This window comes from Camellia sinensis, chromosome 3 (assembly GCF_055761805.1).
Source record: "Camellia sinensis isolate YWXY chromosome 3, ASM5576180v1, whole genome shotgun sequence".
NCBI lineage: Eukaryota > Viridiplantae > Streptophyta > Magnoliopsida > Ericales > Theaceae > Camellia > Camellia sinensis.
Window position 1 is genome coordinate 228,152,330 of NC_138963.1, and position 27,671 is coordinate 228,180,000.

General features: G+C 35.0%; 1 protein-coding gene across 4 annotated transcripts; it reads left to right on the forward strand.

The window, feature by feature from the left end:
* Positions 1 to 2,468: 2,468 nt before the first annotated feature.
* SPP (Insulinase (Peptidase family M16) family protein) lies at positions 2,469 to 27,230 on the forward strand. 4 transcript variants are annotated; one of them, XM_028210598.2, is made up of 25 exons: positions 2,469 to 3,328; positions 4,185 to 4,425; positions 6,570 to 6,811; positions 8,028 to 8,226; positions 8,581 to 8,628; positions 9,052 to 9,159; positions 9,253 to 9,441; positions 9,586 to 9,888; positions 10,937 to 11,038; positions 11,984 to 12,118; positions 12,339 to 12,563; positions 14,193 to 14,396; positions 14,480 to 14,650; positions 14,864 to 15,013; positions 15,316 to 15,453; positions 19,767 to 19,994; positions 20,086 to 20,238; positions 20,984 to 21,110; positions 23,265 to 23,397; positions 24,810 to 24,930; positions 25,019 to 25,099; positions 25,387 to 25,488; positions 25,616 to 25,766; positions 26,154 to 26,302; positions 26,553 to 27,230. In XM_028210598.2, the coding sequence occupies exons 1-24, from the start codon at positions 3,036 to 3,038 to the stop codon at positions 26,243 to 26,245; spliced, it is 3,936 nt and encodes a 1,311-aa protein (XP_028066399.2). In that variant the 5' UTR covers positions 2,469 to 3,035; the 3' UTR covers positions 26,246 to 26,302; positions 26,553 to 27,230. The 4 variants fall into 4 exon arrangements, with proteins under 4 accessions (XP_028066399.2, XP_028066400.2, XP_082778590.1 ...); XM_028210599.2 differs by having other exon boundaries at positions 2,493 to 3,328; positions 4,218 to 4,425; XM_082922464.1 differs by lacking the exon at positions 15,316 to 15,453 and having other exon boundaries at positions 2,493 to 3,328; positions 4,218 to 4,425.
* The last annotated feature ends 441 nt before the right edge of the window (positions 27,231 to 27,671 follow it).

Sequence of the window (27,671 nt, forward strand, 5' to 3'; positions counted from 1 at the left end):
TACGGCTGGGTTGAAATGGTGCATGAGACTTTACGGGTACTATTCGACTGTGGGGCCCACCAAAGGTCCTGTTTCGATAATCCAAACCGTTGAATAAGTAGAACTCGTTGAGTACAATATGCCTATGAAAAATCAATGTAATCGGATATTGATAGTTATGTGATCAAAACAGTTTTGTATGAAATTAATGGATGGTGAAAAATAAACGGCTGAAAAAAATCTGATTAGATCACATAGCTATCCATATTCGATAAATGTGATTTTTTACAGGGTCGATGAGTTCTACACATTGAACGGTTTAAATTATCAAAAACGAACCGGTGGTAGGCCCTCACGGGCCCAACGTTACCCTCAAACTTAATAAATGTATACATCTAATTTATTTTTTTTTGATTCATTTGAACAGGCCATTAAGTACTGAACCATCAATCAGTACCAATGCTGTCACTCTTTGTTTGTATTAAAATATTATAGAAATTAATTTTTTTATATTTTTAATTTGTGAATAGTGATAACTTTTTAATTTTTTTTAATAACTTTTTAGTTTTTTGAATTTTTCTTGATACGCCAAATCAGGTCTAAATTTTAAACGAATAAACATATTTTTTGAAATAAATTTTTAAATCATACCATCGGTGATTTGAAAAATTTTCAATAGCTAAAAAAGTGGAACTAAAATTTTAAGGAGAGCAGACCTTGAGATCCCGAGCCTCGTTCACTGGCCAAGCTCTTGGGTTAGTGGATTGGGATTTTCGGGGAGAATTCGGATCTTCGGTAGCACTCCCCCGTCGCACTCTCCTGTCGCCCTCCAAAACGACGTCGTTTTGGAGGGTTTTTTTTTTTTTTTTTTTCTTTTTCTTCTTTCTCTTCGGTCTGCGTCTGGTTTTGAAGAAAACCAGAGAGGGGAGGGGAGGGGAGGGGAGGGGAAGAAGAGAGAGAGGAAGGGAGAAGAAGAGTTGAAGCAAACCACCTCTCCTCTATCCTCCACTCCGGCCGGATCTGGAACAAAAACCAATTCATCAAAATCTGTAAAAAAAAACCAATTCAGATTTCAAATCTGTAAAAAAAAATCAGATTTCAACAAACATCATCATCAACAAACCCAGAAAAAAAAAATCTGATTTGAAATTGGTTGGATCTCCTTCTTCCCTGTCGCACTCTCCTCTTCCTTTTTTTCAAATCAAATCAGATTTTTTTCAAATCAGATTTTGGATCTCCTTGTTAAGGAAGAGGAAGATTTTGGATCTCCTTTTTTTCAAATCAGATTTTGGATGGATTTGATTGGGTTTGAAATTTTTGATTGAAATTTCGGATAGGTATATATTATCTTACATACAGATCCAAGAAAAAAACCCAAAAAATTAGATCATACTCTGTGTTCACTTTTAAACCCAAGAAGAAGATGATGGAAAGGAACAAGAAGATGATGGAAAAAAACCCAGAACATGAACACACAGAGAGAGAGAGAGAGAGAGAGATTGATTGTGGTACATTTCTAGATGTATACATACATCTCAGTTTTTTAAACAACAATACAAACACTTGAGCATTAGATCAAAAAAAAAAATTTAATAAAAAAAAAATTAGATCAATACAGAAAAACACTTGAACATGGCGTTCAAAAAAAAAAAAATCTGAGGTTCAAAAATTATACAAACACTTGAACATTAGATCAAAAATAATAATAATAATAATAATAATAAAATAAAATAGATCAATACAGAATATGTATTGAACATGAAATGTAGAGAATATGTAATAAAAAATTAGATCAATAACACTTGAACATGAGATTCAAAAAAAAAAAAAATTTGAGGTTCAAAAATCGGAGATGTATATGTATATATTAACTTACATACAGATCCAAGAAAAAAACCCAAAAAACTACTTCGAATTAAGGAGATGGTTGCTGGGTTGGTAATTTTTTTTTTCCCCTTTTTTTTCTGGGTCATTTTGGGGCAACTTTTCATGGGAAAAAAAAAAAAAAAAAAACTCAGAAACAGAGAGAAAGAGGGAAGAAGATGGCTATCACAGGAGGAATTTTTTTTTTCCTTTTTTTATGGGTCGTTTTGGGGCAACTTTTCATGGAAAAAAAAAAAAAAAAAAAAACTCAGAAACAGAGAGAAAGAGGGAAGAAGATGGCAGGAAAACCAAGAAGAAGAATAAGAAAGAAGAAGAGGAAAAAGAAAACCAGCAAACCCGGCCTCATGTCCTTCTTCATCCCCTTCCTCTCTCTCTTCTTCCTCTCCCCTCCCCTCCCCTCTCCTCTCTGCTTTTCTTCAAAACCAGACGCAGACCGAAGAGAAAGAAGAAAAAGAAAAGAAGAAAAAAAAAAAAAAACCCTCCAAAACGACGTCGTTTTAGAGGGCGACAGGAGAGTGCGACAGGGGAGTGCTACCGAAGATCCGAATTCTTTTGGGGGAAACATCTAGGCACATATGTTGTCGCCTAGCTTGCTTTATAAAACTATAAATTATATATATAGAAATGATACACACCAAATATAAGAGCTGACGCGCTTGGGTTTGAAGCCACTCATCAGTCTCATCCTGTTAATCCTACTCTATTATTATTATTATTATTATTATTATTATTTATTTTATTTTTTGGCCTTTTAAAAGAAAAAATGAAAATAATAAGAAAAGTTTGGTTCTTTCGTTCTTCCTAGACCATATTTGGACGATATACAAGGATCGGTGCTACAAACAAATGCATAAATAAATTAATAAAGGAAGAAAAAGCAAAATACGGGAGAAATAATGATAATAATAATAATAATAAAAAGAAGATTCCTTGTTTGGGAATTGAGAGTACTAGATGATAGGAAGAAGAGTTGAGTTTGAAGTTTTCTCAAAGGGTAGAAAGAAGCAGCAGCAGCAGCGGCGGCGGCGGCGGCTGCGAGTAATCTAATAATCTTTCTATCTGTTGTTTGTATTTTGTTTACGGACGCGGACGCGGACGCGGACGCAGACGGAGCAGAGTATATATTATTATTGATCACTCCCGGAGTGTTTGAGCGTGCGATTGCCATTGCAATGATGGCGGCGTCGGCGTGTCTAACAGGAAGCGTACCTCGAGTGTGTTGTTATACTAGTTGTAATAATACAGTTGGAGGAGGAGGAGGAAGCGGCGTGGTAGGAGTTAGTAGAGGAGACCACCAAGGTTATTATTCAAGAAGTCGATCAAATCTCATAATTCCGCCGCCTCGCCCTTCTCCCAGTTGCCCTCCTCCCCCTTTCACCCGATTCGCTACCACCAGGGCCAGGGCCAGGGCCAGGGCCTGCGCCAGGACCAGGCCACTTCCTTCATCCCTACCTTCTCCACCGAGGTAATTAACTCTTCCTCCTTTCCTACTACTACTCTCTACCAGCACTACAACTAGGGTTTCTTTGTGCTTTATTTATTTGTTCTTTCTATATCATTTTCTTCTTTTTTGGGAATTAGTTGTAAAATCTGTCATCCCCCCCCCCCCCCCCCCCCCAAAATCTATTTGTTTATTTGTTTTTTTCCAATGTTTGATCTTTGGGGACTCATCACAAACGAGAATTCAACTCTGCAACCTCACCTATATATATATATATATATTTGTTTTTTTGGTTCTCTCCTTTTTTCCTTTCTTGCCCCAATCTTTGGGATCCACCTTGCCCCCCCTCTTCCCTTTGTCTTATAGGTTTATTTCTCGTATTTTGTTCATTTAACAATTCATGTGTTTTCCTTTCTAAGGAATTATAGCCAAACTCCCCCCCTATAACCCCTTTCAGCAATCTACTTTTATGCTCTATTTGGTTCATTGGAATGTGATGGAATGGAATGGTGATTTGGCTTTCTTATGGAATGATCATTCTGCATTTGTCATTATATTCTTAGTCTAACCAAACATCCGCTTCATTCCCTTTAAAGCATATCATTTGATAATGTCCTACTCAGAAACATAACCAAGCAGCTCCCTCACATTATAATAAATTACCTGCAGGTGCACAACCTATTTGTGTGCAAACGTATGTCGCTCAGGAATGAAGAAGATGAATAGTTTAAATTTTAAAGATCTGCATCAGTTTTTTTCAATCTTTATCTCTTGCATTTATGATATCAAATGCATCCATGGTTGATATTTTATTGGTCTGAATTTATTAAAAAAAATAAAATAAAATAAAAATAAAGTTCTGTATTGTTTTGGTTGGAAGGTGGTCAGGAATTGATGGATCGGCATCTTGTAGGAACAAGTGCAATACCTGGAAAGGGTATACTTCAAAGTTTGATCAACTGTCAACTCAAGAAACTTTGTCAGAGCAGCATAAATGCTTCTCTTGCATATGTTATCGCCCCAAAAGACAGACTACTGGTGGTATCAACAGATTTACATCAAGAGTCTTTCCAGACAAGTCTTCCTTTCATTTGTCCCGGCATACACTTGACGATGTCTTTGTAAGTTAATAACTCCAACTTCCTTCCATTGTGCGTACATAGAGTGCCACCTGTATCTCTTACCCCTCCCAGCAACCTTGACTTAGGGGACCAACACTGGGTAAATGTCCTTTTTGTTCTTATGTCTATCCCCTGTCACCTAGAGGAAGCTCATCTTAATTGCATTTCAATACAATTTTCTTCATGCACTATAGTGAATTGACATTACAAAGCTTGGTTATGGTTAAACTCCTGTCCCTGTTGTTGCTGTTATGTTTTTGAAATGCTATGTGTAATCTTGACTCCTTCATGATACAAATTGAGCAGTGTTGTAATAATAGGCAGCATACAATTGCAACCTTCATGCCACCTTTCATGTTTCTGGCACCCTTATTTGTGGAGCAGTTTTAACATTTTTTCCATGTGGTTAACTTAGCAGCACTTGCTTTCCATTTGACAGCGCCACCATTGTTTAAGATACACCGGAACTGTGCTTCTTTGAGCAGCCATTTGTGGTATAAAATTCTGTCAATTAATGATGTTGATTGAGACAAATACACAGCTGATTAATGCACATTGCTACTTTGTTATTATTATTATTGTTGGGCCAACATTGGGTGTGATAAGTTGGTTCGTTTGTCAAAGCACAGCATTCTTTAGGTGAGGCACTATGAAGCATGGACACCTTGCTAGAGGCAATGTGCAGGTCGGACATGCGGTGGACACGTGTCAGACACTCTACCAGGCGTCTCCCTTGTTTTTTTTTAAAAATTTTTCCAGCCGGACTTGTTTTCGACACGCCAAGACACGTTTGGACACTTTGTAACAAGATAAAGCTTGAAAAATAGAGAGGTGGATCGAAACCCTAACCCATTGGAGAGAGAGAGAGAACGCCCTAACCTGTTCTTCATTCTTCGTTTTGTTCTTCGATTCGTTTCTTCATTCTTCCTCGTCTGTCGCCTTCTTTTTCTTCCTCATCTATCTCTTCGTTTTTCCTCTCTCTCTCTCTTCTTTGTTTTCAGTTCTTTACGAGTGGAAACAAATATTGATTTGTTTTAATATATATAAAATAGGTTTGTGGGCCCACTAAAGATCAGCATCCCACGAAGCCACCACCAGCCCACTAACCTCACTAATGCATTCACCTTCACACATCTTCCATTATAATATTATATATACATAATATTTTAATATTAAAATACTCCACACTAACAAAAATCTTTTAGTACTGTATTTATTAATTTTATTATTATTATAATTTTATAAGAATCGATATTTGACTATTAAATATGGCATCGACTTGTATATTTTTTTGTATGTTTAATTACCTTCTAATGATTCTTTATTTTTATTTTAGACATATAATAAATAAATAAATAAAATTATATATATTGAGAGTGTCCCCAGCGTGTCGTGTTTCCTATTTTTTGAAAATTTACGTGTCTGCGTGTCCGTGTTGTGTCCTGTGTCTGTGCATCATAGGTGAGGCAACCTATATGGAGTCATTGGCCATACTGAGTAGCACCAATGAATAAACCTATTTATGTATTTTAAAACAGCAGAAGAGGTATAACCTTGATGCCCAACTGGAGCTGAGACTCTATTTCCCTTCCTTCCCCTGCAAAGTCTTCTTGCATACTACTGTATGTACATACATGTGAATAGTTGTGCAACTGGGGTGAATGTGTTACCTGGAAAACTCTCACAGAACCAGTTGTTTTCATCTTATCTAAGATCTCTCTCTCTCTCTCTATATATATATATATATATAGGGCTGATGTTTGAAAGGCTGATGTAATATGATTTGTGTTGGATGAGCAGTTACGTTGAAATTTTGGTTGAATTACTGGAAAAACTTTTCTCTGTCTGTATATATGTGTGTATCAATGTTGCATTTTTGCATGCATGAGGTAGTTTGTGGAAGAATGCTAGAAATAGTGTATTTAATTGTGAAATCAGATATGCTTTCATCACGTCTAGAAGGCCTTTGTTACATTATATTGGAAATTTATTCTTCAGCATTTTTGTGGAAATTCTCATATAGCTCTGGCTAGCATGCAATTTTGATGGCTTTCACAACATAAACTAAAATGAATTTGCATTTTCCTTTTCACTTGTTTGCAAGACAATTTTTCTGGCTGATTGTGGCCTCTGTATGTGTTTAGGTAAAGCAAGTTCATGTTCCACAGGCAGCTATTGGACCAGATGAGCCACATGCAGCAAGTACAACCAGGCCAGGTGGTATTTTAGAGAAACAAAGTTTGGATTCATTGGATCTTGAATTAGAAAGAACAGAACTAGAGAGGTTTCTAAGCTCCGAACTTCCTTCTCATCCGAAGTTATATAGAGGACAGTTAAGGAATGGACTTCGCTATCTTATTTTACCGAATAAGGTTCCACCAAACAGGTAACCCATATCAGAAGAACTGCAATTAGCTGATGGTTATTTTATAAATTAGTCATACTCATTTTTATATGCTACAAGCTATCAATTATAATGATGTGTGGAGATAAGGCAGAATCTCAATTTTCAAAAATGGAAAAGAAAAAAAAATAGAAAGCGGAAATTATGAATTCCCTAGGCCCTCATCGTTTGGTTGCATCATCTCAATTTACCAAGCCTATTTAAATTCATAATTAACTCTTATGAAAATTCCCCCTAAGCTTTTTTATCCTTTTTGCTACTGAATTGGAGTTAGTGAAAAAGAGATATAAAGTACGTAGGCACACTGCTATCCCAAATGGCTAAAGGAATCCTCAAATAAGTAATTTGAAGGGAACCCTCTTTAAATCCTAACAATGCAGCTAGCCCCGACATATGAGAGTACAACAAAGATATACAAGCCATTATTATTATTTACCCTATTCCCTTATGGGAAATGAAGAATGCTAGTAAAGATAGATTAATGGAATTCTCTCTCGGGGCAAAAAGGCTAGGGCTAACTTGCAACATAAAACCAAAAACTAAGATCTGAAGAAGAAGAAAATAAAATAGAAGACACCAAAAAGTGTCATACAAACAGTTATGTTGAGTTGGCAAAGCAAATAATTCCCTACATAATGGTCTAATGGGAAAGCAGTCCTCTGAGCTAGAAATTTTTTTATTCCTTTTAGTTAAATGATCTAGGGCTTCAACAAACAGCTGTAATCAATGCTTTGGTTGATTGATTACATCTTATATTAATGTGATGTCCTTTAAGGAATTTTTTTGTCTTTTAGGCCTCATTTGGCAACTATATGTTCTCACCAAAAAGCCAAAAAGTCATTATAAGTTGTCACATCACTCTTGCTACTTTTCTGCACATCTTTTCGTAAAAAGCCAAAAAGGTACTAAAGTAGTTTGTTCCCAAACGAGGCCTTAATACTGGTCAGATTTAATTACAGTTCTCTCCTGGACTAGGATACTTAATTTTTGTTGTTTTCCACTTTGTCTCCCATGAATTGACGTGGAAGGGTTCCCAGAGATCATTTTGCATCAAGTAGTGACATTTGTCGCATCAGAGACTCATTGTAATCATAAGAAGGAAAATGGCTCCGTTATTGTACTTTTTTGTGTCTGCATCAGAGAATCTCACTCTCTCCATTATTGTACTTTTTTTTTTCCTTCCCTTCTCCAATTTTAGGTTTGAAGCACACATGGAGCTTCATGTGGGATCTATTGATGAAGAAGATGATGAGCAAGGCATTGCACATATGATTGAACATGTTGCTTTCCTTGGAAGTAAGAAGCGTGAGAAACTTCTTGGGACAGGAGCCCGTTCAAATGCTTACACGGATTTTCATCATACTGTGTTTCACATCCATTCACCAACTTGTACAAAGGTTTCTGGTATTTTCATTTGTGGTCCAATTTTTATAGTCACTGAACAGTTGATGTATGTATATCTTGAATCCATGATCCAGTTGAATGCACCTGTCTTGTCATCTTTTTTGTATGTTATTCTGTCTAGATTCTGTGTCTGTGTGCGCGCGCCCTTGCATACTTCCATTGCTTTCTATATGAGCTAAAATCACAGACGGAATGAAAATGAAAACAAGCTTCTTCTACCCCTGCTTCTGCTTGAGCAATAGCTATATAGGACATAATAGTGGCAACATTTTTGGACAGAGGGTGTGTACTCTAGCAAATTATTGGATTCCTATATGATACTAATTCTATCCTTATTGCATGGGTAGGACTCGGACGGGGATCTACTTCCATCTGTTCTTGATGCTTTGAATGAGGTACTTGTTGCCAAACTTTCTTCAAAAATTTAAGCCATGCTGATAAAGATATTTAGGAACTACTATAATGGGCCTATTTGGTGCAACTTTTCTTTTGTTGAAAGTTGATAATCAGAAAACAAAAGCTAAAAGCACTCCTTTCCCAGCCTATAGATAATCAACTTTTTCTAATATTATTTAAACTATTTTTGCCTCATAAGCTATAAGCAAAAGCTGCACGCACCAAGTAGACTGGCACAAAATCCCAAAATAAAAAAAAGCTACTATCAACTTTATAAGTTGCACCAAACAGCACCAATAAGCTTCATCTCCCTCCAATCACTGTTTTTTCTAGAGTGCTGATTTCCTACCTGATGTGATTTTATAGAATATATGTACTGTATTATGGTTACATCTAAGATGCCATCTCTTTCATGCATACAGATAGCTTTTTACCCAAAATTCCTTGCTTCTCGAGTTGAGAAAGAGAGAAGAGCGATATTATCAGAACTACAAATGATGAATTCAATAGAGTACCGTGTCGATTGCCAGGTATTACAATTAGGATATTTGGCTAGTCTTTACTTCCATTTTTTGTGTATTATTGAGCAATATTAACACCCATTTTTTTTTGTGTGTACATAGTTGTTGCAACATCTGCATTCTGAAAACAAGCTGAGTAAGAGATTCCCAATTGGATTGGAAGAGCAAATCAAGAAGTGGGATGTAGACAAAATCAGGAAATTCCATGAGCGTTGGTACTTTCCAGCAAACGCTACCTTATATATTGTGGGTGACATTGATAACATTTCAAAGACAGTTTACCATATTGAAGTACGTGTGCATCTGCTTATCTTTATATTTTATGCATTAAATTGCATGTCAATCAGGAATGTGGATCGTGATTTCATAGTCAACGTTTGAGTTTTAGTTAGTTTTTGTATTTAATTATATATTCACTTTGTGAGTATCATTCAGTCTGTTTTTGAGCGAACTGGCGTGGAAAATGAGACGGCAGCAGCACCTACTACACCTAGTGCATTTGGTGCAATGGCTAGTTTCCTTGTTCCTAAGCTTGCAGTAGGGCTGGCTGGAAATATATCTCATGACAGGCCAGCTGTTTCTATCGAACAGCCAAAAAATTTTAAAAAGGAAAGGCATGCAGTTCGTCCTCCTGTTAAGCATAATTGGTCAATCCCTGGAAACAATGAGCATGCAAAGCCTCCACAGATATTTCAGCATGAGTTGCTCCAAAATTTCTCCATTAATATGTTTTGCAAGGTACGAAAAGAATGAAATATTTTTTTGTTATGTTGTAATTCTTGGACCTAGTCTTAAGATTATGATATTTGTGTCAACTTGCTTTTCACAAAAATATTTGGTTGGTGATATTTTTCATATATTTACATTAAATATATCTTTCATATATTTGCTCAAAAGCATTGTTTTTGCTCATTTTGTGTCATATTATGAATAACATGCTCAATTGAAATGTGAAGGGTAAAGTCAAAGTGACCATGGATAATCAAGCATAAAGATCTAAGTAAAGAGAAAACTAAAAACATTGCAATAGTCTTATTCAAAGAATAGAGTAAAATGAAGTAACTCTCCCCCCAGATTTTGGATTCATTTGCACCTCATTTGTTCTTGTTAGGTGAATACAGTTATATTGAAATCTTCCATATATATACAAAATTGGAAACTTTTATATGAACTCCATGCAGATGGAGGAAAAATGAAATACTGAATTTCCTGTTTTCTTTTTGAAGATGGAGTAATAAAACACTTATTTTATTATTTATTAGGAAGGGGCTTTCTTAGTGGATTGATCCATCATTATTACCTTGTTAAGAGAGTTTTTGCAAAGGAGAAGGAAAAAAAACTTGTCCTTTGACAGGCTGGTGATTCCCCCAATGAATGTGAGGGCATTCACAATGGAGAGAGAAAAGTATTAGGTCCTGATACTGAAATTTCATTCCATATTTGCAACAGTAACCACAAATAATGTCTGCATGCAATTTTGCTGCTTTTATATTTTATATACAGTGAAATTCCTGCTGGTATGATTGCACGTTGATAACCTTGACTTGATTTTCATAGTTATCTTTTTGAAATAATTCTATTGTCTCAATTCAAACTGTTGGCTTGTTTGTAAGTTGGACCTGTCTTTTATGGCCATGGTTTTCGGTTGCAGTCGCAGTTGTGATCTCAGTGTAGCAGTGTGAGATTGGATCAGATTGCTATCAGGATTTGTTGATACACTTTTATGCCCATGGTCTCTGCTATTTTTTATTTTTGTCTTATATATTCCTTGTGATCTTTTTGCCAGATACCTGTTAGTAAGGTCCGAACATATGGTGACTTGTGCAATGTTCTGATGAAGAGAATATTTCTTTCTGCTCTGCATTTTCGAATAAATACCAGATACAAGGTGGATCCCTTTTTTGTTTTTGTAAATCTGTTATTCCTTTTCATGAATAAGTTAATTACCAGTTGATATATTATAATCATTAGAATTGAGGCTGTGAAGTGAAGTCTCACATCGCCTGAGTACTAAAGTAATATTAAACATATAGCGAAGTCCCACATCGCCTGAGTACTAAAGCAATATTAAGCATGTAAGTGTGAGGGCACTCTCACCTTAACAACTAGTTTTGGGGTGAGTTCTACCCAAGACCGTGTAACAGAGACATGTCTAGATTGTGATGTAATTGTACTCAAGGGAAACTGATCAATAAGTATATATATCATTGTTGCAAGTTGTGGGTACTATAATTCATTTGTACATAGACTGGAAATTGTTGATTTCATGGTGTATCTTTGCTTGTGGTTTGATTGGGTTTTTTTTTCATCTTCTTTCAATTGTCAATGTATTTTTTATTTTGCTTTTTATTAATTTATTATTATAATTAAGTTATATTATTAATTTATTTTGTTTTTCCTTTTTGTAAGTCAGGCACACTGTAATGGCTAGTGTTTAAAAATTTAACACTAGGATACGTTGACAACAGACTGTAAGAAATGGTTCAGCAAGCATGTAGAAGGTGGAGCTCTACCTAAGGCTGTTAAAACCATTTCTTTATGTATGCATCAACTATAGCTGTTCTCATAGAGCTCTCCGGCACTTTGTGAAGCCAAGCCTATGATTTAAATGAGATAAACATTAAAAGAACTGAAATTTTAGGAGGCGAATTACAAAAAATAGGGAATGTTCACTTGACTTGCTTTTCTAAATATTAATGTACTTTGAATTAATAATTTTATGTATATATATATGGGCATCCATGCTATATTCTTTGTTTTGTCATTGTGTTTATTAGATTCTGCTCAAATTTGCAATCTTTATTTTTAATAATTTAAAGATTATTTTTTCCAGAGTTCAAATCCTCCATTCACCTCAATTGAATTGGATCATAGTGATTCTGGAAGGGAAGGCTGCACTGTAACTACTCTTACAGTAAATGCTGAACCAAATAATTGGCAAAGTGCAATCAAAGTTGCTGTTCAGGAGGTTTCGATTTTCTATTTGTCTTTATTTTGCTATAAATGTCAGTTTCTTCAATTGAAATTAGCATTTTGTCAAAACATGATAACTATATATTGTTTCTTTAAGTTGAAGGCTCACGGAGATGTTATTTTAAGTTATATTACAGCAACCAAAGTACAACAGTGATGATATATCTTATGTGTTTATTCTAGTTCTAGTATTTAAGATTTTTTGATCAGTGCAGGTTCGAAGGCTTAAAGAGTTTGGAGTCACAAAAGGTGAATTAGCTCGTTATATGGATGCACTATTAAAAGATAGTGAGCAGTTGGCAGCGATGATTGATAATGTATCGTCAGTGGATAATTTGGATTTCATCATGGAGAGTGATGCCCTTGGTCATACAGTGATGGATCAAAGACAAGGACATGAGAGCTTGGTTGCTGTTGCTGGAACAGTTACACTTGAAGAAGTAATTTCTGTTCTTGAATTATTCCACCCTTGAGAATAGCCGGAAGTTATTATTAAATGTATGGTGTAGATTTGAACTGTTTGCAGTCTCGGCCACCTTCAAAGTAATTCTGGTCCACACATTTCATTTTTGGGGTACTTTGTTTTGGGTGCCTAATATTGTTGTTTTTATATTGGGCCAACAGAGATAGAACTTCGTTTTTTTTTTTGTTTTTTTTTTTAAATTTTTTTACCGGCAACAATGAAAAGAGACTATTATTAATGAAAAGAAATATTGCAAGAAACCGTAGGGCAAGAAGTCCTCCAAAGAAGAAGAAAAACAAGAACAACAATCAAAACAAAAGTTACAAAAGAAACAATGCCTCAATCTACACATCACATACTGCTCTCCAATCTCTAAAGATCAATAACAAAGGAATCCCTCGAAAAGAAAGCACATGGAGGCCCAAAAAGATGACAAAAAATAAACTCTATCCCATAAAGAATCAACGTCCTCCATCTTATCCTCGAAAATTCTTGTGTTTCGCTCCAACCTGAAAACCTAAAAATTGCGAAAAAACAGAGCACCACTACCCTTTTGCCTCCTTATTGCAACCAAAACCCAAAAATCTGTCAAGAGCACGTGAAAACAAGTATCCAGGGTCATCTAACAACCCTCCACCAACATGATCATCTATTCCATAAGGTGAAAGCCAAAGTGCAATGCAAGAACAAATGATTCAAAGATTCTTCCCCCTCTTGCACGTGCACATTGAGGATGGAGAATACAATTGGGTCTCCTAGTTTGGAACACATCATTAGTCATGATGCTATTGACCAACTGTGACCAGACCCAGATGCACAGTTTCATGCTAATTGTTATTTTATATGTATGTAATCCGACTTTAACAACAAAATTGTGTTGTCAATTTGACTAGAATAGTATATTTCATCTGAAGATTGTAAAATTGGGGCATTGCATTCTTCAAATTATACTGTTTTGATTGACATTGACATTTAAACGTTTTCTTAAATACCCCCATTGTGTAGCTATGTTTAGACGTGTACATGCTAGCACTTTCATGTTGGAACATGCACTGTCACTGCCAATGACCCTAATAAGACATGATGTTGGAGTTTTAATCATCTTGAGGTTGTCATGCTATAAATGTTCTGTGTTGGACTCTGATGACTGCACTAGTGTTATCGTTACTTAGTTTATATAATTAGATGCTGTTCTAGTGAATTTACTTAGGAAATGCATTATACAGATCCAGAGAGCTCACATTTGGATTTACCTAGTAGGTCAATAACATATTCCTTGAGTTCATATCCTTTGTGAGATAATGTAGAAGATTTAATAGTTCGAAATGTGAGAACTCATAACATTTTCCATCATGAGGGATGTATTGTCAAGCCATTGTAGCTTTGTGTAGGTCTGTTGTATTGGTTATGGACTTCCTTTTCTACTTCTTTGGTTATTAAAATAAAGTGATAAAAATTAGTTGTATTCAGTGTCTTAGCTTGTTAATTTATGTTGATCTTGTACTTTTTCAGTGTCTTAGCTTGTCGCTTTCAGCTGATCTTGTGATTGTACTAAGAAAATCTTTGAATTAAAAATAATTTGTTTAATGAATATCTGGTATTACAGGTTAATTCTATTGGTGCCAAGGTGTTAGAATTCGTCTCCGATTTTGGAAAACCATCTGCACCCGTTCCTGCAGCAATTGTTGCATGTGTTCCCAAGAAAGTTCATGTTGATGGAATAGGTGAAACTGAGTTTGGGATAACGCCTAGTGAAATCACTACTGCCCTAAGAGCCGGGTTGGAGGAACCGATAGAGCCTGAGCCTGAGGTGTCCTTTGATAACAACTTTGCTTGCTTGCACTTTAAACTTCCTCAGATTCTGTTGCTGACTTTCTTTGTTTATGTTTGCAGCTTGAGGTGCCAAAAGAATTAATATCTTCATCACAGCTGCAGGAATTACGGTTCCAGCGTTTGCCATCTTTTATTTCTGTAAGCCCAGAAGCAAATGTCACTAAAATTTATGACAGGGAAACAGGGATCACTCAGCGGCGTCTTTCAAATGGAATTCCTGTAAATTACAAGGTATATGTAAATCATGTTTGTAGTATTCAGTTGCCACTTGCTAGCAAGAAATAATGGTGAAATTAAATTTATTTTCTTGTTATTCTGAGGTGTTTAATTACAGTTGAACATTCATACTTGCGGAGGTATTTATGAGAACAGTACCCTTGGTTTCAGAACTAATTTTTGTCTCTGCTAGTTTTCTTGCTATCATAACATTATATTGATGTTTAGGTCTCAAGAAATGAGGCCAGGGGAGGTGTAATGCGACTTATAGTTGGTGGTGGCCGAGCAGCTGAAATGTCTAATTCAAGGGGTGCTGTTGTTTTGGGTGTTCGAACTCTAAGTGAGGGCGGTCGTGTTGGTAACTTTTCAAGGGAGCAGGTACACAAATTAACGTTGTTCCCTTATTTTATATTTCTTTGCACCCAAATACAATTTTCTTTGACATACAAGTGACATTATAGCTGGAGGTATGCTTGTGGTTTAGACTTCCTTGAGAGACTGTTTAATTCTGCTGCAGTTTATCATGCACTACAGTAATTGTTGCTTGAATTCCCATATATTGGTGCTAACTTTGCTACCCACCAATGCTAGTGTTACATGCATTGGTTCACATATGCTAGTTTTCCTATATCCTATTCGGGATGTTGAATTCCTCTTTAAAACTTAATATGCTTCTCCAGGTCGAGCTTTTTTGTGTGAATCACCTCATAAATTGCTCGTTGGAATCTACTGAAGAATTTATTTGTATGGAGTTCCGTTTTACTTTAAGAGACAATGGGATGCGTGCAGCCTTCCAGTTACTTCATATGGTACTTGAGGTAACCTCAACCTCAACCTGATTATGTTGGTAAACGGATATGCTGTGAGTGCAACCTTGGGTGGTTTTGTTTGTTTAGTTTATTTGAGGTTTTCTTTCCTTCTATACAAAGTTTATGTTAGATATATTCAATAGGATGTTCACAGAAGTTATTGATCAGATAATCACATCATAACAAAAGGTTTGGATGGGACTTTTTTGTTACTTCTATGAAGCATAGACACGTGACACGGCATGGACACGCAGACATGTAAATTTTCAAAAAATAGGGGTCACGACATGTTGGGTACACGTTCTATATATATAATTAAATTTATTTATTATACGTCATAAAATTATAAAAATACAAAATAACACTATTAAAATTATAAAAAAAACAAACAAAAAATTATTTCTTTGATTTAACATCATATATATCATTCACAAATAACATAAAAATTGCATTCCATCAATATATAACATGTCATTCTAATTTACCAACCATCATTTGTTACAAAATGCATGAAAATCAAACCACAAAATGTAAAATTATCCAGTGTACCAACCACCATCATCTATTGCAAAATCCATAAACATCACAAACTGTAAGCTTAACTAGAGGAAACTAATACAACATCTTCACCATTGCATCCATCTTGTCCCTCATCTGTAAATAGGACCGCCTCCATAGCCTGTTCATCAAAGCGAGATGTTAGCTATCCCAAGCATTCCAATAACGTCAAGTGAGTCAAAGTTATCTCCCGCAATATCCCACGTTTTTGTCTCTCCTTGCAAGTATTGGGTGCTCCTCCTTGATAAAAGACGAAGATTGCTATGAATGAATACCAAGTCCTCCACTCATTGAGGGATCATCTTGTTCTTTCTCACTGAGTGAATAAAGGAGTAAGTACTCCAATTTCTCTCACAACAAGATAAGGAGGCAGGTTGCACAAGTAGTCTGAAAACTAGTTTTTGAAGTGTTGGTGCGTATGCACCATATCACCACCAAGTATAAGGATCCATGTGACACCTATTATGAATGGAATCATATTCGGAGAATGCTTCAACATAACCCGAAAATTTTTCAGACTCTGTTTTCACCTTGGTTTGCTCCGTGATATCTTTAAAATACCTCTTGAAACACTTGTTTCTCTCGCGTGTCACCTCTTCATCCCTATGTGGAGGAGCTTTATTTGGATCCTCATGGAGCCACTCATCACTATAGTACAGTACCTACAATACAAAATAGGAAAAATAATTATTTCAAGAAAGACTAGATAAGTCCATTAAAATAAAATATCTAAAACAATTTTAAATGTGGTATTTACTTTGGATTCAATGAATGTGCCATACAATGGAGAGGAGTATTGTTCTTATTCCAATGATCCACGAGAATTTGATGCACCACATTGTAAAATGTATATATTATCATCTTCTCTTTCTCTATCATTGTGTCCCACATATCATGTACTAAGTGAAGACAAGGCTTTTCCTTATCACAGCCCCTAAGCATGTCATATATAGGACCCATGAAGAAAAGAATATAATCAATGTAGTCCCACCACACATTATCCAAAGTCTTTTCTTTTATAAATTTTGCCTTCCCAACATCATCCTCTTTATAACAATTCCACTTGTCACTAATCCCCATTGCTTGAAGACCACGTTTTATATGTTTCAACCTCTTGAGCATAACAATTGTGGAGGCAAATCATGTTTCGGCAACCGAAAGCAACTTCAACGACTCAAATTCATTGTATATAGCCAATCGCTTTGAGTGATTAGAGATAAAATTCTTAATCATCAAACCATCTCCGACAATATCAGTAATCCAACTACACTCCTCATATGTGACTTCATTCCTCTCAATATTCTTTGCAGCACAAATATTTTTCAAAGTTAGATTTAATGTGTGCACCACACAAGGAGTCCATAAAATACGAGGGAGTTGAGCTTCAATGAGTTGTCCATTTGCCTTACAATTAAGAGTATTATCTGGTATGACTTGAACCACATTACTTGCCCCAACCTCATTAATCACTTCTTTCATAAAATTTGCAATGAAATATTTGTCTTTAGTTTCTCCACAACAATCAATTGCCTTAATGAACATAGGCCCACTTTCACTCATTACTATAAAACTAATCAGAGGCCTCCTTTGAGAATCACTCCAACTATCATTAACAATGCTCACCCTTTTTTCCGTCCATGCGCCCTTAATTGGTTGCAACAATCTGTCAATCTTTGCCCTCTCCTTTTGAAATAATGTGGTTCTTAACAAATTATAAGCGGGAGGCAAATATCTAGAAATATTATGATTTGCAGCAGATGAGTAAGAGCTAACATAGTAAGGGTTCCTTGCAATTGCTCTCTATAGTATCCTTCATGTTGAATGCTTTCTCAATAGCAGTCCCACTCCTAGTTCCCGCCCCACTCCCACTCCCACTCCCACTCCCACTCCCACATGTTCTCCTCTTCTTTGATTCATAAGCATTACCCACTGATACACTAGAAGAAGGAAATGGAACATTTTTGGGATGAGCATTTTTAATTCTCAATTCAGTAACATTATTCTTATTTTGTATTTATGAAAGTTTTTGACTTGTAACTTTCTTACAAGCACCAATTCCCTTTCTTGGGAGTTTTAACAGGTGTATCCTTACACTTGTATATGAATCTTTGAAAGTATTATTACAAAAATTACATTGTAATTAATTGGTAATTTCCTCCTCATTTTCTAGGTTTTGCTAATTTAGTTATATACTTCTACAATGGTTTGTTGTCATCAAAATCATCATCAGGTATGTCATTAGAACTACCACCCGTAGTAGCCATTGCCATATTTCATAATTAAAAATTGGTTTCTATAATAAAATTAATAAACACATATCATTAAAATTAACAAAACTAATTTGTTCTTATAAACTAATTAGCCAAAAAAAAGAAAAAGAAAAAAAGAGAATATAAATAACAAAAAAAATCATAGAACAATTAAAAAAAAAAAAGAGTCAGAGAGAGAAAGAAAGAGGTTACATTATTAAAAAAAAAAAAAAAATAAAGTCAAAGAAAGATAGAGCGGCAGAGAGAAAAAAAAGAAAGAAAACAAAGTCGAAGAAAGAGAGAGAGTGACTGAGAGAGAGAAGATCGAACGAAGAAGAAGAGAATCGAAGAACATACTTTCGATATGGTGAACAACAATAGCAGTGACAACCCTTTCTCTCAGTCTTCTCTTCTTTCTATTTGATGTCTAGGGTTAGAAATTGGTTTATTATTATTATTTTTTTTTTTACAAATTGACCCCCACTTGAAGTGTCAGAAATTATGTTTTTCACTCTGCGGTGTCCGAAATGTGTCTCGAACGTATCTAGCTGCAAAAAAAATAAAAAATGGGACACCTTATGGAGAGTGTTGGACACGTGTCCACAGCGTGTCTGACACTATACACAACCCTTAGAGAGGTGTCTGTGCTTCATAACTTTTATTTTTTGATTTGGGATGGGGGATTTGTTAGGAGGATTGTGCATAGTAGAAATTAATGTTAAGAAATATGCTAATTTCTTTCTCTTTCAGTGGAAAAGAACATAGCATAGTTAGTGACTGTTGTTCTAATTCTTATAAAAATCTTCTTGTTCAAATAACTATATCATATATAATAAATACATATATATCATAGGGCAAATATCATTTTATCCCCCTGTGGTTTGGGCTCTGTGCGGTTTATTCCCCTAACATTTGGAAATTACCATATAATCCCCACGTGATTTGTGGACTGAAGTGCACGGTTAAATATTCCATCCAACTTAACAGCAAGTGTGAAATATGTGGCAAACATAAAGGGGTTATATGTTCATTTTCAAATTTTAAGGTGATAAATCACACATGAAATAAAGCACAAGGGGTTAAGGCACTTTGCCTTCCAAACAAATGACGAAAATACAGAGATATTTTATTCTTTTTCATTAAATTGGTAACGGTCCTAATGGTGCATTTCAGTCCACAAACCAAAAGGGGGTTATATGGTCATTTCCGAATATTAGGGGGTAAATCACACATGATCCAAATCACAAGGGTGTAAAGTAAAGTTTGGCCTATATCATAATCAGGCAGAGCAATCATTAGTGCCCTAATTCAATTGCAACTTGTTTGTAGATGAGTTCATGTATCCAACCCCAACCCCATGTTTAAGAAGGTCAAACTAAGGTTGCCTATTTGTCGGGATGAGTTGAATTTAATTGGCTGTAGTTTCTGTGTGTTCTTCTAAGCAACCACGTTTACTTGTTAGTGTGCTAACATCTATGTTTCATCAATTGCTTAATCATTGTTGCTGTCATGCAGCATAGTGTCTGGCTTGATGATGCATTTGATCGAGCAAGACAGTTATATTTGTCATATTATCGCTCCATTCCTAAAAGCTTAGAACGCTCAACCGCTCACAAGCTCATGCTGGCAATGTTGAATGGAGATGAGCGTTTTGTAGAGCCCACACCACAATCCTTAGAGAACTTAACATTGGAATCGGTAAGAGATGCAGTGATGAATCAATTTGTTGGTGATAACATGGAGGTGTGTAATTCTACGCTATGTGATCTTTTATATGAATATTACATATGAACAAGACGATTTTTTCATCTTATTATGTGTGTTCTCTCATCAGGTAAGCATTGTTGGAGACTTCTCAGAGGAGGATATTGAGTCCTGTATTCTTGATTACCTGGGCACAGTGAGAGCAACACGAGGTTTTGAGACAACTCGTGAATTTAGCCCAATCATATTCCGACCATTTCCATCTGATCTGCAGTTTCAACAAGTGAGAATCGAAGCTAGTTTTATACTTAATAATTTGGAAGTTCTATGAAGCACGGATACTTCTAAAAGGGAGTTGTATCTATATTGTACCCATATTGGATACCAATACTCGGATACTCTTGGATGCGCATCAAGCAGTTCCTAAATGTGTCTCATACTTTATGCTAATTTTGAGAAGTATTGCAGACTTTCTGGATACTCTAGGTCATGTATCCAAACTATTATGAAATTGAGATTGCAATAATTTTTGCATAGTGTTAAGAGTATAATTGTTAGAATAAATACAAAAATATTTGTAATATTTTTTTATTTATTATTGAAAAAAGATAATTGTGAGATTAAAGTAGCATCCTACTTTTCAAATTTTATCAAATGAACGTATCCACTGAAATGAAAGCAAGTGATTCACTCTTAAACTAATATCTAATTCCTAAAAAAGGGTTTCACTATTTTTTGAGCTCCTATATAATATAATACTAAAAATTATAAATTTTTTTATTCAATGTATCTTGGCCATTCCTGTATCCTATTTTTTTAAGATTTTGTTGTATTGCCATGTATCATATTGTATCAGTATCTTGTATCGTATTGTATTTGTATCTTGTATCCGTATCCGTATCCGTAATTCATAGATCAAATGTGGTGTTTAATTTTACTGATTTTGATATCCTGAAGCTTGATTACATGGTTTTTTACAATGTTTCCTTTCAAATGTGGGATCTCATTAGTAATTTGCTACTGGACAGGTTTTCCTGAAGGACACTGATGAAAGAGCATGCGCATATATTGCAGGCCCTGCTCCAAACCGTTGGGGTTTTACTGCCGGAGGGGAAGACCTTTTTGACTCTATTCGGAATATGCCAGTTGATTGTGGTGAGATTTTGCATTATATACTGGACCATGTATTGAATTTTCAGCTTGTCCTCATTTGGTTGACTTCATAGAAAACTACAAGGGTTGATCATCCATGGCTCACCCAAAATCTTCTTAGAATTTCCTGCTGACTTTTTCCAATTGTCCTTTTTGATTTTGGATCAACATAAATTATTTAATCTATACTGGTGCCCACTCCTCCCCCTCTCCATTCCTTGGATGTTTGTAGTCTTGATGTCTTCACCTTCAAGCTTGCAAGTGGCTTTGACACCCCTGCTAGCTTTCTTTTGTCTGGATCTCTACGCCTCAAGGCAATTGCAGTCAGCCAGTTGGTAGGAATAATAAAAGTGATCTAAGTGGTTATAGTGTGATTTTGTAAAACAGTCGTAGAAGAGTTTTGCAAGTTAGTTCTCATGCATACATGAGATCAGGTCGTATTCTCTGAATAAGAACTAGATTTCCTAGGTCCTCAAGGGTTCTATAGGGCTAAGGTTGATAAAATTGGGATCCTAGATGGGATCGTTGGGAGGGACTCGTGGATTGGATCGAGGATCGTAAGATTCTACTTTTAATGCAAAATAAAATAAAAAATTATTGATAATGATAATTTTTGTTACATAATTTTAGAAAGTTTAAAGAAAATTGATAGATTTGATATAATGTATATTCCATGTCAAATTGAAAAATGAGTTTATAGTCAATTGTTTTTTAATAGATATACACATATACATACATATATATAAGAAATAAATAATAACAAAAAAATTTGGTAGGATTGGGATTGTAGTAGAATCGGGATCATATGCGATTCTACATGATTTTATGACTAGGATCAGTCACTTTAAGATCCTATTAAGTTTAAGATCGTAGTATGAGATCGTTTGGCTCAATTGAAGTCATAGAATCGCAAGATCCTACGATCCGAATCAGGATTCTGATAACCACTCCACCTCGAACCACCAAAGTAAAAAACTTGCTAGGTCTTCTTCTCTTAATAAAGAATTATGCAAAGGAGGTGGTTGTAACTATTTTCCGTTGTGATTGTGACCATCTAAAAAAATAAAAAATAAAACCCTTTTCTGTTGTGGGAATAGTTCAATGTTGGTTCTTCCAGTTCACAGCTGCATGTTCATTTGTTTTGAATATTAATGGTATGTTAAAAATGTCTAAAAGTTTGATGAACTTGAATTTTTAATTTTTTTTTTAAAATAACTAAAATGTTATAAAAAAATTTAGTATTTGATATATTTATAGAATTTCCTTAAGGATCCTGAGTTTGATCAATCTTGAATGGGAAAGAATAATTTTTGGTTCCACACCTGTACAACGTCAGTTTGACAGCTATTTCTCAAGCTCTATCTTCACAGAGACAAGTTGATATATTTTGTTAGCTTCTTGCAACTCTTTGAGAAAATGTTTGGATGTACTTCTATTTTGTAATAGTTATGCTAGAGACTCACAAATTCACCGACAATGATGTGGCAAGGGAGTTAGGCCTTATATCATTGGGTGTGCAACAAATCAAAAGTCGACACCTATCATACCACATCATTGTGAGATCATTTTGTGGGTCTCAAACACTTTTCTTATAATTAAGGGGAAAAGGCACTGTTACTGAGTGTTAATTAAGGGGAAAAAGCTCAGAGGGAGATCTTTTATATCTTTCAAGATCCACCTTACAATATTGAGTTAAAAAAGACAAAATAAGTGATTTGGCTCCTCCATTGTATGAACAATCTAATGTCTTTCCATGTTTGGCACCTTATATTTTCCTTTTGCTTTATTGTTTGAGGTAAATATTTTTGTCTGGTAAAAGCTTGAGGTTCTTTCTTTTCTATTTACTTACAAAAAAAAAAAAAAAAAATGAACAAAAAAAAAAAGAACAAAAGAAAGGAGAGGCATGATAGGGAACTTGGCCTGTAACTATAAGCTTCAGGATTCACTTGAGCTGTGGGTTACACGAAGACTTAAATTTATATAAACTGTTTTAAAAGTGTAGGTTTGAGCTTGGAATATACTGAGTACAACAAGAACATTTGGGTTGCGGTATTGTTTATTAGTCATTGGATTGAATATAGACGCCAAACTTGAGCAATAATACATTGATATGTGGTATAAGTCGGTCAAGTTGTGACTTGAGAAATTGCTTTGCAGAGGAACAATCAAAATCTGAGGAATCACCTGTGGATAGAAAGGATGCACACAACAACCTGCAAGGAAGATTTTGCTGTCATCCGCTATTCTTTGCCATTACAATGGGCCTGTTGGCTGAGATAATAAATTCAAGGTATTCCCAAGTGCAGTATTCTGTTAAGCTTTTAAGCATTAGAGATAAAATCAAATATGAGAATATCTATTCTTCTTTCCTTTCTGAGTACTGCATGTTGTACCAATCTTCATCACACTGTCCAAAGTCACTAGTTGTGGGTTGTTCTCATTCAGTACAGCTGCAAAAAACCTAATCTATGAAGCACGGATACTTCAAATAGGGTGACGTATCCGTATTGTATCCGTAGCGGATACCAATACTCCTTGGATACTCGCGGATACGTATCGGATACTTGTTAAAAGTATTAGATACTTCTTAATTATTTTTTCATTAATTTTGGAGTATCAGATACTTAATTTTGAAGTATCGGATACGCCAAGTCATGTTTACTTGTTTTATGAAATTAGAATTGTAACATTTTTTGCATAGTAATATAATATAATATAATTGCAAGTATAAATATAAGAATATTTTTCTAATACTTTGTTAAGTTCTTCGATAAAAAGAGTATAGTGAGTTAAATAATAGAATTTATCAAATTGATGTATCCTAATTATTTTATGCATGTCCCCTATATAACTACATAGAAAGTAAGAATTAACAAAAGAATACAACAATGATAAAATAAAATATCAATAAATAAATAAGCAAGTAAATTTGAATATAATATTTTTCACTAGTGTCAAAGGAAAAAGTATAGGGACAAGTTGTGAATTGTGCTATTATTGTAATATAAATATATTAAACTTGATATTGAAATGAAATATTTGCAAGACCTATTAAAAATTTAAAAAGTAAACAAGCTACTAGCTTAAATTAATACAAAGTTCTTGAAGGTTAGTATTTTGCATTATGAAATTACATTGTGGTTTCTCAACGTTCTTTAGCTTATGTGTAACTCACTATTAATAATTTTAAAAAATATATTTTTCACAAACGTATCCTAACCATACCGGTATCTTATTTTTTTAGGTTTTGTCGTATCGCCGTATCCGTATCGTGTCGTATCCGTATCTCGTATCCGTATCTATGCTTCCTAGAACCTAATTAAATAAGAATATGACATTGGTTCCACTGTTGTTTTCGTAAATATGTAGTTTTTTTTTAACCTTTTCTGCTCCTTGGGTTTTTATTTCGTTGTTTCAACACAACTGAAAATGAATTATTATGGATCATATCAGAACATCAACAAGCAAAAAAATTAGTTCTGTCTTTACCTCTGCTCTATCATTTAAATTTAAAAATCCTGGGAAAAATAATTCAGTAGGTTTGAAGTCCGAAAATTCCAGTTCCTTCTAAAGTGAATGTAATTTTTTTATTTTTGAAGATGTGAAATATTCAACGGCCATTGTACAGGCTTGTTACAATGGTTAGGGATTCTCTTGGACTGACATATGATCATGATGTATCATTTGATGGCCACTGTACAGGCTTTTTACAACAGTCAGGGATTCTCTTGGGTTGACATATGATGTATCATTTGAATTAAACCTGTTTGATCGGCTAAAGCTTGGGTGGTATGTCATCTCAGTAACATCAACACCGGGCAAGGTGTGTCTTTTCAGTTCTGATTAATATTTGCAGGTAATGATTTTCCTTAATTTGTGGTTTCCTTACCTATTAATTCCCATTCATCCAGGTGTATAAAGCTGTTGATGCTTGCAAGAATGTTCTTAGAGGTTTACATAGCAATAAGATTGCACAAAGGGAGTTGGACCGGGTTAGTTGCTTTACAAATTTAGAGTACTGTTATTTGTCTTTATGTTAGTTATGGCTCCTTATTGGCCTTGCCTTTTTAAGAATGATTCCCGACAGGAATTATATTTGATGGATATTAAAGGTATTTGCCTGCTCCTTCTGATCAATATAAAGCATATAGTCTCATATGGTCACACTCAATGAAAATGATTCCGAAATTGACAGACGAGTTTGCATGCCGATGCTAGGATTATTACATTGTTCATTTGAAATTTTATAAATAATGAAACTCATTTTCTACATTAAAAGGCAAAACGGACCCTGCTGATGAGACACGAGGCTGAAACCAAGTCTAACGCATATTGGCTAGGATTGTTAGCTCACCTGCAAGCTGCTTCTGTTCCAAGGAAGGTGAAGTGGAAAATAACCAAAAGCTGCCTTTCATTTTTTAGTCTGGTTCTTTTCTTATATTGAAACATAATATATCAAAGATGCTCATTTATTTTTAATTAACATCTTGGAATTTTTTCCTGTTCAGGGCATATCATGCATTAAAGATCTTACCTTGCTATATGAAGCTGCCACTGTTACAGACATTTACCTTGCATATGAACAGTTGAAGATAGATGAGAGTTCCTTGTATTCTTGCATTGGGATTGCTGGGGCTCAGTCTGGGGAAGAAATTTCTGGTAAAGACAGATCTCTATATGCTATATGAAGTTCAAATCTATAAAGTTCTGCCATCTGGTATTCCTTGTTCTTCACTTTCTTTGGATTAATAACTCAGAATATGCAGGAAAAGAATGTTGTTTATTATCCTGCTATTGGACTTGAAATACTGAAGAACTGCAGGAAGTGCTTAAGATGTAATTAGCTTGCTATGAATATAATTAAAAATGAAACGAAAAAAAATGAAGAAAAAGAACTTTTAACTAGCTTGATTCGTTGAGGTCTGTTGCTGTTAGATGTAGTTGTCTTCTGATGCCCCACAATTATTAGGATTTATGTTTTGTTAATCTTACTAAATTTCTTTGGTATCTTCTTCACCATTATCTTGACTAATGTTTCGTCCTCAGCTTACTTAGAAGAAGAACAATCAGTTGATGGCATTCACGGCGTTATTCCTTTGGGGCGTGGTTTATCAACAATGACACGGCCAACTACATAAATTTCCTGTTTTGCATTTTTAGTTTTGAGCTGAAAGCAAAAACGACACCATTATGAGGTATGTTTCTCACAATAAGATGATTGCCAGAAGATGGAATTCATTGCTCCCAAAGTTTCCTAAATCTCAAGGGACAAAAGGTCAAGTGAACACGCCTAAAATAAAAATACAAGGCAGTGTGGTAGTGATGACAATGACATTTTGTTCTGGCAAATGTGAACCTTTGTTCTGGCATCTTCTATTAAACTGTTCGTTGTGTGTTTGTTCAATTGTTTGGATGTGTTAAGGACTAAATATTATTGATTGGCAGGTTGGTCTTTAGTTTCGAATTCTTGCTGCTTTTGACTTGAGTTCTTGTTGAAGAGAGGCTGCCCTGCAGATAAACATGGTGCATCCAAAAGAAAATTAGTCTGGGTGTTGTTGTGTAATACAGATTCTGTTAGGATGTGGAAAACTGACACGATCTTGGGCTGCAAAGTCAAGTGTTTGTTACTCTATTTATTATTTAGCAGGTAGTAGGCCTGGGCTGTCTGTGCCTACGGTCCATCAAGCAGAAGAAGCTTCAACAGAAGTAGAAGGGCATGTCTTCTTCCATATCATTGCAAGTTTGGTATTGTGTCAAGAAACTTGCCATTATTACTTGCCCCAACAGATAAACAACAAGAGATGATATATGCTCTAAGCATTTCTTGTCATGTAGGGACTGGCTGGTTGGCTTCAAGTTACTGATTGGCCAGCAGTTCTTAATATTGCTGTTGTGAAGGGTGCAATGGCTATGTTATTGTGTTGTAATGATTAGTTGTCATTGCTAAGCCTACCAAAGTGTATACCACTTATTTGTGGAATTTTTATTAGTCCAAACAGCTAATTTGCCTATATTGGTGGCTTATTTTATAGGGACCGTACTGACTATTCCTTTAATTATGATGCGAGTATTTCTTGCTTGTTGGTTTAATAAATAAATAAAAGCCATATTTTATTAGAGAAATAATATTCTCACTTCACTTTTAGCCTCTCACACTTCACTTTTGTATAATAAAAAATGTTGTTTGTGAGTGGGTTATAGTGAAGTGAATATTGTTGTCAATTTACTTTTAGTTGATATCATTGTGTACCTGTATTTTTTTGGGTAGGTGATTGTGTACTTGCATTATTAGCATTTGACTGCAAAATCATTTTGTTTCATTTGTTTTATGTTTTATATGTTTTTGTTAATTTATATATATATATATATATAGTTGGGGAGGGTCACTAAACATAGTCATCAATGTAGAACTAGCTTTTAATCCTTGCCAAGTAGTGATGAGGAGGTATTTTGACAGTTTCATTATTAACCATTTGGCTCCGTTGAGGGTGTCGTGTGAATGGATGGGATGCTGTGATGTGTGAAGAGTAGTAGAATTGTGTGTAGTAGAATTGTGTGGGTGTG

Bases quoted from the DNA above. Each gene is read 5' to 3' on its own strand.
- SPP (XM_028210598.2), top strand. From the start codon at position 3,036: ATGATGGCGGCGTCGGCGTGTCTAACAGGAAGCGTACCTCGAGTGTGT. The intron at 12,564-14,192 runs GTAATTTCTGTT...CTGGTATTACAG, and splicing joins GAACAGTTACACTTGAAGAA to GTTAATTCTATTGGTGCCAA. The intron at 25,100-25,386 runs GTTAGTTGCTTT...CTACATTAAAAG, and splicing joins CACAAAGGGAGTTGGACCGG to GCAAAACGGACCCTGCTGAT.